This window comes from Drosophila elegans, unplaced genomic scaffold (genome assembly GCF_018152505.1).
Source record: "Drosophila elegans isolate 14027-0461.03 unplaced genomic scaffold, ASM1815250v1 contig_208, whole genome shotgun sequence".
In the NCBI taxonomy this organism is placed as follows: Eukaryota; Metazoa; Arthropoda; class Insecta; order Diptera; family Drosophilidae; genus Drosophila; species Drosophila elegans.
Window position 1 is genome coordinate 13234271 of NW_024545578.1, and position 14938 is coordinate 13249208.

A 14938-nucleotide genomic window follows, 5' to 3' on the forward strand; every position below is an offset into this window, starting at 1 on the left:
TGTTTTAAAGGAATTTGTAAGCCTCTTAAAAAGTGCTTTGATATATGGCTTGTAACTTCCCACTGCAATTTGATATCGTATTAATATCAACTAGTTCTTATAGTTGCTTTATACTATTTATTATTGAGCGTTTTCCCTTGTGATGAAATACTTTTCTCACGGTATTTCCCCCACTCAGCTTAATTCCAGTGAAAAATTCTATAGATACATTTCAGTCTTAGTCGTATTTAATCAGACTCATCCATATGCATTCGGCTGTGTTGTGTTTTTTATTAAATTTTCGCTGCGGATAAATCGATCGTTTAACCTATTTGGAAAAGGATAGTCACAGTTATAAACGCTGTCGGATAAATCTTTGGTAACTGGGTTAGTTAGCGACCCGAAAACTTCTCCGCCTTTCCAGTGAACCGTTATGCCATATATGTGCTGTCGGCCAGCTTCCAAATGAACAAACGTACAAACCAACAAGCCAACAACGAACAGAATAACACAAACCAGCTCACTCACAGATATGGGTATATGGAGAGGTACACCTATCTATGTATATCATGTCATCCATTGCATGTGCATCTCACGTCACACAGCCGTGTACCACCACTATTTCTATTTCTATCTCCCTTACCCAGACATACCTGTCTCCGTCTTCCTGCTCGCCAGTTGTGGAACTCGTTTTTATTTCTTTTGATATGATACCAATAATTCTACAGCTTTTCTACTCAAGAGGAGGGGTCTGTCTGTCTTATGTGTGTGACTTGCCAGTTTCGGTTTCGGTTTCGGTTTCTATTTTATTTTTTTCTCTTCTCGACTCATTTCTCTACTACTTTGCAAAATGCTCGTTTGACCTTTAACGGGGGTACATACTGAAATTGAAATACAGAAATCGGCAACAATTAAGCTCATTCAAAACGCGACCAAATGGGCAATCCGAAACACTCGGCGTCGCACTGCTAGAATCACTTCATAAATTTTGATTTAATGGCGCCGTCAGTGGGCGGAGGTGTGAAAACGAAACTAGAAGGGGCAAACGACAACAGAAGACAACAGTCAGCAAATTGGCTTCAATGCGAGTTGAAGGTTAAGTGCGACAGCGACATCGACGCGGAAATTAAGCGTTTGGATACTGAATTTGTTGCTGCTTCCGAGCAGGCGAATAAAGAATTAACCTCTTTTTTTTGCTGCCATCGTTCGATTTTTCGTATATTTTTTAGCACGCAGTTGAAATCATTTAACTGGCTTCCCAGCTAAGACTTTTAAATTTAAAGCTTAATAAAGTCTTAGCATAAATCAAGGATTTTAATTTTGTTATCTTCGTATTCTTTTGAAAACGAACTGAAAAACTTAACAGTTTTAGATCATTTCATAACCTATTATGATGCTAGAGCTAAACAATATTATGTTTTAAAGTTGATATGCAAAATTGGCAATCAGAAATTGTAGAATAGCTTTTAAAAGAAAATTATCACTGTTTTATTAAAGCTATTTTTGACTACCAGTTTTAAGACTAGTACCTCTTAAGACAAAATAACAACAAAATAATATAATTTTTTTATTACATATTTCTAAAATGTACTGCATAATGTGTAAATAAAATGAGTATCTATTGGCATGAGTTAAAATGAGGTATTTTATATAACATACCTTAAAAATGCATAAAAATCTTTTATAGTGCAAAGCCAAATTCGTTTCGAACGTAAATTTCAATCTGACAGGGCAATTTTTGCCCGCTTTTGATATTTCTTTGTGCGTTTTCCTTTGCATAGCTTTGCACGGGCTGTTTGCTTTTGTGTTGGGGACTGCTCGATATTTTTGCTTTTATAAATAACCTTAAACGATTTTTCTGCGCCGCCAGGCCGCACGAAAAGTGTCAATGTCAGCTGTTGTTGTGTTAGCCACGAAAACCAAAAAAAAAAAAAAACAGCCGAAGCGAACCAAATCGAAAGCCAACCGATGTGAAATCGGAAAAATCGAAGAGACCGTGCTAAATTTATTATTCAGCTGTCGGCATTGCCATCATAGGCTTTTTCTCAGCTTTGCCCCGTTTTTCTAGTCCTTTTTTTTTTTGTATTTTTGCTGGCTGCCGCTAAAAGCTTCCGAAAATAAACGCAAATGTGTATATTAGCATGTGTGTTCATATTTTATAAGCGAATACAGTGCAGCAGGCAGTGAAAATTAGCAAAATGTTTCCGTCACACAAAAAGCACTTTCACGCCTCCTTCACCTTTCCCACTTAGAAAACAAAAACACGCGCCGCTAATTGCACGCGTGTGCAACTATTTCAGTGAGATACAAAGATACACTTGCCACCAGGCCTCCTAAATAATTGTTAGCCGTCACTTTTTGGCGCTGGCCAAATCTGTGGAGGAATACAACAAAAAAAAAAAATGTATCGAGACAAAGTAAAATAAACTTTTGGTGGCTAAATCTCGCTGCACAGCAGATGAAATATCCGTGTTGCAATCGTGTTTATTTCCATGCCGCCTGTTTCTTGAGGATTTGTAACAGCCTCAACAGCACTCGAGATCTTGTATGAGAAGACTCTGCTGCGCTCCCACAACATTGTCAAAAAACAAAAAACAAAATAAAAAAAAAACAAAAACCAAAAAACCCCTCCCCATCTCAACCATTTTCAATGACCAAACGTAGACATTCGTCCCAGGCACTGTGGTTTTGAAGTGATCAAAATTTATGAGAATTAACATGTTCGACTTGACTTATTGCCTTGCCCATCGCTGTTCGTGTATCTTGTTAACACGGTTGACTACAACTTCTGCATTTTGAGCAGAGGTAATCAAAACTTTTATGGAGGAAACTACCGATGCACTTTCGTTGCTGAGGTGATCAGCAAATTAAGTGCCTTTTTATTTTAAAGCTGTTGGCATAGGAAAATCATAGTTTGTTTGTTTTAAAGGAAGTAAATAAATTTAAATGCATACATTTTTTAAAGGTTTTTTTTTTTAATTTAAAACACTTTTTAAATTAGTATTCACTGTGCTTATGGATAAAGCAGCTTTGTTTTTGGAACAAATAGCCTACTAAAATTGTATAATTCCCTAATATTTCTTTGTTAACAACTAGATTAACAAACTTATGTAATCAAAAATTGTAATATTTTTTGTATTAATTTTTTACTGTATGTTTGGGGTCTTACAGATTTTTTTTACGATATATTTATGTACGTTTGGGCTATGAAAATTGTAGCTTAGGGCTATTCAAGTTCAAGCTTTTCGCTTCCTCGCGATAAAAAAAACACTTTCCTATGCCAGTTAAGAGTTATAAGTAATGCCTACCCGCTGATTTCAAATAAGTAGACTTCCCAGCAAGATCCACTGTGCTTTTCCATCTAAAGAAGTGGCTCGAGTTCCGTTGCAGTCCCCTTTTTCTGCCCTCCAGTTGCTCTCGTCCGCCCACCGCCCGCAATGATGGCCGCTGAGATCGGCGGCCTATAATTATGCGGTTGGACCCCTTTGATCAAATTCCCCTCCAAACGTCTCCCACCATTTTACCCTCGTCGGCATTTTCAACTTAAGTTACATGGAAAAGAAGAAGTTTGGTAACTGGATACTGGTGAAAATTGCGCTGGTTTTTCCCCTCGATTTTTCCTCGCAGCGCTGGCAAACAATTTTCGGCTAGTTTTGCAATCGACTCCCACAGTCGCATCCCGCATTTCCCTAACGGCTTGATTTTCCTATAATTTTATCTCCCTGTTTTGTGTGCTTTTTTGTGTGTTTCGTTCATCAAATTGAGTTAGCCAAATTACTATAATTTTGTGGGAAATTTTATGGGTCAAATTTCAGTTTTGTTGACAATGCGCCGCCGTCTAAAGCAAAAAAAAAAAAAGTGGGTAAAGCAGACGCGCCGCTGACCGCAGCACAATATTTTTTTTCCATATTTTCATTTTGCTTTTTACTAATTTGCTTAATTAGCGCGACTTACAGTCATATATATATATATATTTGAATGCGAGGCCTCTTCGCGCGTTTTTTTTATACCCTTGCAGAGGGTATTATAATTTCAGTCAGAAGTTTGCAACGCAGTGAAGGAGACGTTTCCGACCCTATAAAGTATATATATTCTTGATCAGCATCACTAGTAGAGTCGATCTAGCCATGTCCGTCTGTCCGTCTGTCCGTCCGTCTGTCCGTCCGTCTGTCCGTCTGTCCGTCTGTCCGTCCGTTTATATGCAAACTAGTCTCTCAGTTTTAAAGCTATCTGCATGAAACTTTCCCAAAAGTTGTCTTTCTATTGCAGGTAGTATATAAGTCGGAACGAGCCGGATCGGACGACTATAGCATATAGCTCCCATAGGAACAATCGGAGAAATAAATGAAAAAAATTATAACTTTTCTGTTTTTTAATTTTTTGTTTAGTTCTTCCACATATAGCAATGGTTATATATTTCAGAATTATGGTTTAAATTTCATCAAAATCGGACGACTATAGCATATAGCTCCCATAGGAACAATCGGAAAAATAAATGAAAAAAAATTATAACTTTTCTGTTTTTTAATTTTTTGTTCAGTTCTTCGACATTTAGTAATGGTTAAATATTTTCGATTTACGGTTTAAATTTCATCAAAATCGGACGACTATATCATATAGCTCCCATACAAATAATAAAAATATATAAAAGAACAATCAAATAATTAAGCTGCAAATCGTCATAGCTTCAATGTTTTTAAACATATACGCAAGTAAATCATAATTTTAATTAATTTTAATTCTTGCGATAGCTGCAAGGGTATATGAACTTCGGCTTGCCGAAGTTTGCTTTCTTTCTTGTTTTTTTTGTTTTTTACACGATTTAATTGGGTCTATATATTTATTTTTATTGTTTTTCTCTTCGGTAATTTCAGTGGGGCTTCTTCTTGGCTTTTATTTTGTTTTTTTTTGTCGTTTAGTTTTGGCCTTTCTTATTTCTCTCACGTTTTGGGCTCAGTACAAGTTTATGGCGCAGCCTGAATGGCTTGGAGCTGGAGTTGGAGCAACAGCTGAAGTTTGGAGTACAGTGAAACGAGGGTACAGTGGAGCAATCCGGATCGGATTTAGGAGGGGGGTGTGCTGGCGGGGCAACCTCACATTAATGCTGGAAACGTGATGTGCGGCTTTTTGTGTAACTCGCCGTGAGAACATCGCGGCTCTGCAATCGCTCAGGTTTCGCTTCGTTTTAGATGACAGCAACGAATTGAAACGTTCAATCGCAGAGAGAGATCCCAGATCCATTCAACTGCACACGTAGATCATGGATCGACGAATCGGTTTTCAGTTTTCCGTTTTCAGTTTTCCGTTTTTCTTTTGTGTTTTGTCTTTGCCCATTTGCATACTCACATACTCCGATCGGCGGTTAATCAGTCAGTAGTCGGTAATTGTGCGCGGCCTTCGGAGTGTGAAAATTGCTGCAATCGCTGAACGCACGGCTGCGATCGATGCAAGTACACACACACACAACACATGATCCACATGGATGACGATCTATCATCTGCGATGCCGAGCCCTTGAAAGGGGGGCTTGGCCCATTGCCCGATCCGATAGGGTTCAAATAAATGCTATTATCTCTGCTGCCCTATATACCTACATCAAAAACATTGAGTTTTCATTGTCAAATTATGCCTTTAAATCTGTGAATTTACTTGATAGTTCAAGTTTCAGATTAGCCATAACCATATATTTATACTTTATGGCACTGAGTAATAAATCATCATCTTCAGTTTTAAGCTAGTATACTAGCTTTTAGAACAATTGACAATCCACATCAAATCAGATTATTTCCATTCCACTTGATAAGGTGCCATTAATCCAATGAAGCGAATTTATAATATCAGATTGTGTGTCGAAATTTCCAATTCGTTCCCAACCATACTGATTAACAGAGGTTTGAATTTCTTTTTCAGACATCCATAACTATATATTTTAAATCAATTTAATATGATTTGCTGATCTAGTTTCTATGCTTTAAATAGAAACCATTACAAATAATATCGAATCATTTCAAATTGATTAATATTCTAATCGATGGAAAAAATGGAGAAATTTAAAAAAATTAAATAAAAACGTTTTTTAATATGTTACAACTCTAAATAAAAACGCTTATTTATATTCCACTTACAATATTTCTTATCACTTTAAATGGATAAGTAAGAAGCAAAAATCAAATTATGAAAACCGTTGAATATGAAATTTGTACAACCCTAAACAAGAACGCTAATTGATAATCCATTTAGCAACGTTTTATTGCTGCAGCATTTATGGGTGTAAGAAGCTAAATGTAGACTTTACAAGCGATTGTGAAATATGATAGAGAACGCAATGCTGTGCCCATTTCAAGCGATCCCCCTGCGAACAGACTTCTGTTCCAGTAATGATCGAAGTAGTAGCGCCATCAAATCAATTTCCATTTCTACTTAATGTGTGTAGCCGCGATATGTGTGTTGTGTGACCTAAAAGCTGGTTAGCTGGTTAGCTTTTTAGCTGTTTACACTCTCGCGGGCACAAAAGCGGCACACAATCCACAATCGCTCGCTTATATTGTAGATGGATGTATCATCATCCGAGTGGAGTGGAAACCGCAAAGCTAATTGCTTATGCACAGCGCATAACCTTGCCACTTCATGACACTTCTTGCTTCGCTGAGTACTGAGTACAGAGTACTGAGTACTGAGTACAGAGTAGACTTAAAGCCCAGTTGAAACCCTTTCAAGCGTCCCAAATCCGAAGAATCGGCGAGGGACATAGTGTGGAGAAAGCTTTCATCAACATCATCATCATCACCATCATCATCATTTTTGTGCAGCAGCAAACATTGAAATGGAATGGCGGAGAATGGAATGGTTTGCAGTGGTAGCAGCTTGCTTGGCTTGGCTTAATTGAAAATTCACAGTAATGCCAGCTAGAAAACGACAGCTGCTACGGATGAAAAAAAAAAAGAAGGAAAATATAAGGAAAAGGCAACAGCCGAGGCAGAGCAGAGAAAACACATTAAAATAATATAATTATATTTTCTTGCCTAGACTTTTATACCGACTTATCTTCGCCTCTTTTCCCCTCTTCACACTTTTATTTTGCTCTTAAGCGATTTATTTCTTTAGCTTGAGCTTGAGCTAGAGATTTCCGCATGCTTTGTCAACCGTGAACGGGCACGAACTTTCATTTTAAAATTCTCGAAGCGTGTTGCGCACTCTCAAACGAACTCAACCCGCCGCCCCATTCCATTCACCTAGTGTCAATTGCCGGGTATGAGAGAACCTACCAAAAACTCAAAAAAAAAAGAAAAAATCCCAAGTGTCATCATCATCATCGTGATCACCTGTATAAGATTGTTTCATGCTTTTGCACTCGGCTTTCTTTGGAAACTTTTCATGGCTGCCAGCTTGGCTTAATTCTAGCCATTTATATGGCTAACAACGTGCCTGGCAAATGGAAATAGAAATGGAAATAGAAACAAATCCACAAAGAGCATTTCATTTGCTAATTAAAAGACATGGAAAGTGTTGCGTTTTCCACCTTTCAAAATTGTCACGGCTAGAAGTGTTTTACAGTCACCAATCCATAAGACACACTTTCGGTTTTCATTTTCACTCTACAGCCAGGTGGTAGTGGCCGGCACCACCCATCATCATCTGAGCCAATTCAATCTCGAGTACTCGCCAGATGTGAAAGTTCCCAAGTTTCCATGTTTCCATGTTTCCGGAGGTGTCAAAACAGAGGCCATTCTATTTTTCACACCTTTTTCTTTTACTTTTCCGTAAGCTATGCTTTGATGCAGATAATTTTGCTGTATATGTATATGTATATGCATATATATTTACTATCTACTGCCTGTTTTGGTCGTCTTCCCGCTTGTCTCGTGCCACTGAATCACTGAATTCGCTCATCGGGCACGTTGTTCATGCCAGATAAGCTCTTTCTTGTTTGTCATGTGCCGGGAAATTCTGTGGCATATTCATAAAGCTGAAATCCATGTGTCATATGTGATGCGATAGAGTAATCGCCAGCTTTTGAGCGGGGCTTACTCTGCTTAGCTGACGTCCAACAGGGCATTATCTCGGGTCTTGATTCCCGAAATTTCGCAAAAATGTTATAATTATAGGATGGTGTCAGAGTTTTGAACAATGAATCAGCGCTGATAGGGAATTTCATTTCCTTTGAATCAAAATCATAATATATTTATAACGAAAAAGAAATAAAATTTTAAGTTTCATGTGCAAGTCTTTCATTAAAAATGTAGTTTAAGCTTAATGGGAATTAACTAGAAGTATAATAAAAACATTTATAGATTCAAAGGTAAAGTACGCATTCAAGTAGCTTGATTTTATTTAAGTCTCTTTTTATTGATTTCTGGTTAACTTTCATTCAATCTTTTATTGTTCTTAAATCAAAAAAGTTGGATTTCAATCATGTAGTTTAAAAATTGCCGTAAACTATATTGATTTACATTACCCAAGGATATGACTTCATCCTTGCCCCATTTATTTATCAATGGCAATCCTTTTGTGTTGATTTTGTTGTGCCATTACCATTACCATTATATCGATTTGCATTTACCAAATAGTTTCAAATATCCACCCATCGGTGCAATCAACTCCCAATCTAATTCGCTTGACTAGGTGCCCTTCTCTTTTTGAACAAGGCTGGGGTGGATTCAATCCATTTATATGTGGGTATTTGGGTGAAGGTTATCGGGTGTCCAACTCCTTTTTTTTTTTCCTTTTTTTTTTTTTTTTTATTTGACACGTTGCAGTCTTGAGTTGATTTTAGTCTGTGTATCTTCTGCTTGTTTCCCCTGCTGAATCTTGTAGGCTGCAGATTTTCCAGTTTCCAGTTGGGGCCCAGGCCCAGCCCATTTCTTGGTCGTGCTTCTTTAATGATGTGTTTTAATTTTTTGCTTTGTCGTTTCGCTTTTTTTTGCCTGCTATTGCGTAAGCAGCGGATGACGCTGCCGCCTCTTACTTTCTTTTTCTTTTGGCCTGTGCCGGAACGTTGTCTTAAAGTAATGTCTTAAAAAAAGGCATAAATAAGAGACGAATCGAGTTGAATCGAATGTGAAAAGGAACTCAGAAATGGCAGCAGCACACTGCTGAATGTGCTTTATTTTATTTTATTTCATTTTGTACAATTAAATCTTCGACTTGTTGTGTGTTTTCTTTGGGTGTTGTTGGAGGAGCATTTGCATTATTTAACTGCAGTCAGGAAAAAGCCAAACAAATAAGTTCAAGAAAAACACAAAACGAAAACAAAAACAAAAACCAAACCCAAGCCAGCACAAAAAGGGAAGAAACTTATAATTTATTTCTTTAGTAAATCTAATTAACATATAAGCGGATTTAAGCTTAGCAACTCACACCAACGAATAGCGCCTACTCAAATCAAATCACTCTCCATTGCGAATAAGTTTTGCATTTGTTTTTTGTTTTGTGTGAACTACGCAACGAGTCGAAAAACTCACGCGATCGCGTTTTCTATAAAAAATATATATACACATATTCAAATATAAATGTATATATGGATGGGGGCACATTTATGCCCAGAAAGCGCGCACATTTATTTGTATTAAAACTAAATAATAAATACGAAAGCTCAAAGCACATGGCACTGCCATCATCATCATCATCATCATCATCATCGCACTGTGGGAGATTACCGCATGAGAATTTATTACAAAATTGGTTCTAGCCCCTTTAGATTTGGTGGGATTATGCGGATTAAGGCTTTCGTCAAATCGATTTTGTTTGTATTTTTAGATTTAAATCTTTCGAGCTTATTTATGTGCAACACTTAGTTTAGCCAACAACTAGTGCGGCCAATCTAATCCAGATTTAATCAAACTCATTCCACTGTGCAGTTCTTGTGGAAAAATTTGAAGCCATTGAATGACACATACTGGCACCCAAAACACGAGAAGTTTTCAATGGCCTTTTTGCCATTTCGCAAAAGCAACGCAAAAGGGAATGGCCAAAACAAAAAAAAATCAAAAAAAAGTTGAAAGTTCGCTTTGAAACTTAATTCCCTATTTGTTTTATTTTTCTTTAGAAGAAAGTTTTGGCTTAACAAGAGTGAAAGATGGAAAAAAACGAACTGAATCAAATTAAAATGTGTGCAAAATCATTTAGCATCAGCAAAAGAAGCAGCAGCAGCAATAACAAATGAGTGAATTATAGTGACAAAATAATTTAGAGAAGCCAAAAGTGACAGTGAATAATGTTGAGAGCGCCCACACAGCACATCGTGCAACTCGGTTTCGGAACGAAGACGACGACGACGACGACGACAACATCGACAGCGGCAATATCTGCAGCAGCAACACCAAGCGGCAAGCAGCAACAGCAGCGCAAAACACTGTTGCAACGCTTCCGGCAGCAGCAACACAAGTTGCCCAAAGTCACAATCGAGGAGACAACAATTGACACAGAATTTTATTTTAAGAAGCAGCAGCAGCATCATCAGCAGCAGCAGCATCAGCAAACTTCCTATCAGCAAGGCGATAATTGTTTGTTATTTTTGACAACAGCAATAGCCACAAACACCGAGCAATTGCCGAAGAAGCCGAAGAAAAAGAAGGAGCCGTGCAGCTATAATTTCGCATCGGCTCTCAGGCGCAACAAGAAGCCAAAACCAGCAGCGGCAACATCGACCGACGACGACGATAGTTGTCGCAGCATCAACAGCAACAGCAGCACCAGCGGCAGCAGCAACAGTTTGTCTAATAGTTGCATTAACAATCATAACAACACTCATTATAAAAACAGTAAAAACACCAGACACACCACTTGTAGTGGTAGCAGCAACAGCAGCAGCAGCAACAACAACAACTACATTGGTAATTACAATTGCAAAACAAGTGAACAACAAGCGTGGAAAGCAGCAGCAACAGGAACTACAACACAACAGCAGCAGCAGCAACAACAACTGCTCATTAGCAGGCCAAGTGATCGGCAATATCCCAGCAGCAGCAGCAACAGCAACAACAACATCAGCAGCAGCAGCAGAAGCAACAACAGTGGTGGCCATATCATCATGTCACCCACTTCGCAGGCGCCCACTCGAACCTCCCTGTTCGATTCCTGTCATCGAAAGATACGCCTGATCGGCGGCGGTCCAGTTGCCTTCTTGGGCGGATTGGTTGCGTAAGTTTTGAACTGACATTTCATTTGAATTTATAATATTCTCAGCGAACAATAGAACCGTATGATTTGTGGTTCGGGGAGGGATTATCGTACTGGCGGAGAGGGGAGTCACCAATCCGGTATTTTTTTTTGACAGCTATTCCAATCTTTCACCAGATTTAGGTAGTCAGGGTCGCTTAGAATACGTCAGCTGTGTCAATCATAATGTTCACAAAGTTATTAATTACCCAATTTAAGATTATTTCGTATAACACTTAGCCATACGCTGTATATAAATTAGCATATTTTAAAAACCGGCACTTAAAACTAAGAGTTAATGCTATTTTTAGCCAGCAAAGAGTTAATAAAATTCGTGGTTGCATTGTTTCAGACTTAGTACTTATACCCTTTAATTGTGCAGACTATCTACTCCGTAAGAATGATTTATGGCCAGCCAATAGTTTGTGATAATTACCATTAATGTATTACCATCCACATTACGCTCGTTAGCATTCACTCTATTGCGATCAACTTTCTAAGGTCAAGTCATGGAGAATTGCACAAAGTTATAATTTGTCCGCATTAGGGAAATACTCAAGATACCCGTGTCAGAGGTCGAACAAAGGAAGCCGAAAAAAAAACTTAACAATAAAGAACGCAGAAAACAGAGCAAAGCTAAAGATAAATGCGGTATTTACTCATTTTTATGGCTTTAATTACGAGCATTTCTCAAGCGGTTTTTGTAGAGTTTTTTGTGTTTTTTTTTTTGTTTTTTTTTGTTTGGTGACCACCAAAAGCACTCTGTGGTGTGTGCAAATTCAAGGTTCAAGCGGCAATTAAAACATCACAAGAGTGGAAGCAGCCAAGAAACAAACAGAAATAGAAATAGAAACAGAAACAGAAACAAAGGCGGCCAACACAATTTATGCATATGCTGGGCCTAAAGGTATCAAAAAATGCGCCTGAAGGTCACCAGAATTAGGTGGTGTGGTGGTGGTGACCCCAACCAAAGCTCTGTAAAATGAAAACTGTAACTTAGCAGACTTAGCAGTTTCTGGCAATCAGCTGATGCTGCTTCCTTATTTACCCGTGTCCAAATATAACCAAAGCTTTATCTGCCTGTGATCTGGCTTTATTTGAAAAGCAAAGTTAAACGAACTCTCAAATTACCGAGGTGAGACAACCGCAAAGCGTTGACACTCACTCTGCCACCGACTTCTGCTCACAGAGTGCGCTGAACTGATAATTAGTTAGGAAACCAAATATTGACACACATGAGCATGCATAAATACTATAGGTATAGGAATAGGAATACTATATAAAACGAGAGGATGGACAAAAGGCGGGCGTGGGGTTTTGAGGTTCCGAAGTTCTGAGTAACAACTTATACACTTGTTTTGGGGGTTGTCTTTGTGCATGCAACTCACATACAGACCCTCACACTCCAGGCCCCAAAACAATGACTAACAGTATGCGTATACAAACTGAGTGAGTATCAGCAGGCAGAACCTTATAACAATAGTCATTTTGTTTGTTAAGTAAGTTGGTGGAGAAAAGGGGGTGGCGGAGTAAAAGGGCGCATTATGAAAATGATAATGATAAACCTGTCAGGCCGACAGACCCACAGAGAGTGTCAATGGCACTATAAGCTACCAGGCCCTATAACAACCTCATCCACAAACTCTGAATTTACATAATAATGCTGAAAAGTTTTTGATTGTCTCATTTGCTTTGGTTTTCTTCAAAAAGTCCAAACAAATTTGAATAAAAAAACACCATAGTAAACAAATAAAAAATTAACAAATATATTTCACTGACGAAAACTGAAATCTTCATAAATGAGTAATATTGTCTTCAGTTGGACGAAGACCTCTTTGTAGTCAACTGTGCTTCAGAGGTAATTGGCTGGTTAACACTTTTAAAACTTCCTGTTCGGCAAAAAACAGCGATATGCTAATTATTTTTGCTTATATTTCAAAAATAAAATACAAGTATTCTGCTAAATCTTTTAAATCTACAACTGTGAGAACTAGAATTCAATTTTATATCATCATATATGACTCACACAAGAACTTTTAATATTGTTTTTTTTGTTTGTTTTTTAATAACGGAACCCATAACTAACTTTAACGAAACATTAGTAAATGTGGCTTCTTTTAACCACTTGGCCACACTAAAATAAATCTATTTTGAACACTCATTAGCAAAATTGTATAGAAAGCCTAAACAATCGTTTGCTTTCTTTGTAAGAGTTTCACTCAGTCATCGGTGAAGGAAGTGGACACCGCCTTCAACGATGTAGCCCCATTTTTTTCCCCCCGGACTGCAAATGCCACTGCCACAATGGGTCCACTCCGGTCCAGTAAAGTACATACACACACACACATGTTACTTGCACTTTTTTCTCATTTTCTTACTCCATGTCTGGGCATTATTAATCTTGGTGGCTACAACTTTTCCCCTGCCCTTTTGCCAGCTGCTCAACTTTGGCTCGTTGGGTTTCTCGCTCCACATGTTTGGGGGGCTTATCATATGGGCTGGAGAGCTCCGTTGACTGTTACCGTTTCTGCTCCAGCTGGTTGCTAACGTTTTAATTTCCTGTCCCAATTTAATATGTTTTGTATACCCATGCCGGACTTTTATAGCCCATTGCCCATTTTGCTTTTGCTGATTTTGCGATTTACGAGCAATCTAGAGAGATAGAGCGAGAGATGGATATTTGCAGATATATTACTACATAGAGAATCTTTTTTATTTAACCATAAGGTATAAGGTCTGAGTGCTAATCATCTGGGCCTTAACCTTAACCCGCCGCCTCGCAGCTGTCACAGCACCTTGGGCTTTGGTATTCAAACGAGAACAGGTGCTCTCAGGCGATCACAAGCTTCTGTCGCCGCCGTTCATTGACACTCCACGCACTGGACCACTTAATGACTGACTTACTGACTAACTGACTAACTGACAAACCGATGAACTCACAATCTGCCCGACTGACAAAGGGAACAGCTGGCGAGGAGACAAAGACAAAGCGCCGCCGGATCAAGCTCGAATTAGTGCAGCCAGCAGGCGTATCAAGGTACTCAACTCGAGTTCATTACAAATACCTGACGGCCAGCAAGTCAGCGATGGAGAACGAGCAATTAGCTCCCAGGGACTCCAAGAATTAGAACTGGTAAAGGTTTCTTGGCTTTCGAAAATTCATTACGTTTAGAAACCTTTAAACAAGCTATGAAAAATGAATAAGGTGTTGAATATCTTTAATAAATGACTGAATGCCAGTGACACATATTTATCAGAAACCATAATCAAAACTTATTTAAAACTTTTATTAATGTCAACGTCAAAAATAACCTTGTTTTTATTCCAAAAAGTATAGAAAGCTCAGCAATTTGGGAAAACAAATTGGTAAACAAACAAATAAAAATCTTAATAGGCTTTTTAAAATATAATTATTTATTAAAGTTTTTTTTATTTATACATCAGACAGAATAACTACCAATACCAATAAAAAAAATTTAAATACAAATACATTTGACTGCTTTGAGTCTCTACAGAAATCTTATAGTAATAAGTTTTTAAATTGTGGAGATTACAACTTTAGATAATCATGAAATTCTATTGTGGCTATTTAAAATTTAAGTTTTACTCAATTTCTATTTTGTCTCCTGCTAAAATAACAACAGAACTTTAGTCTTTTTTGTCGAATCTTAAAGTATTTCTTTTAAATGTATACATTTTATTCATAACAGCTGCCGTGGAAGATAACACCCAGTTATTTAAATGCATATTTCGACAGTTCCCAACTGTTTTCTGGTTAAGAACCCCAACTGTGTTTATGTGAC

The 14938-nt window shown here is 37.9% G+C and overlaps 1 protein-coding gene across 3 annotated transcripts in view; it reads left to right on the plus strand.

Moving 5' to 3' along the window:
- Positions 1-14938, plus strand: part of LOC108150194 (MOB kinase activator-like 2) — a 44772-nt gene that overhangs the window by 12592 nt on the left and 17242 nt on the right. The window contains exon 2 of one of the 3 annotated variants that reach the window (XM_017278198.2): positions 10024-11117. The exons of the other annotated variants lie outside the window; for them this stretch is intronic. Within the exon in view, the coding sequence (XP_017133687.1) occupies positions 10192-11117 (926 nt within the window). The 5' untranslated portion in view covers positions 10024-10191. The remainder of the gene's footprint in view (positions 1-10023; positions 11118-14938) is intronic. 3 annotated transcript variants of the gene reach the window in all.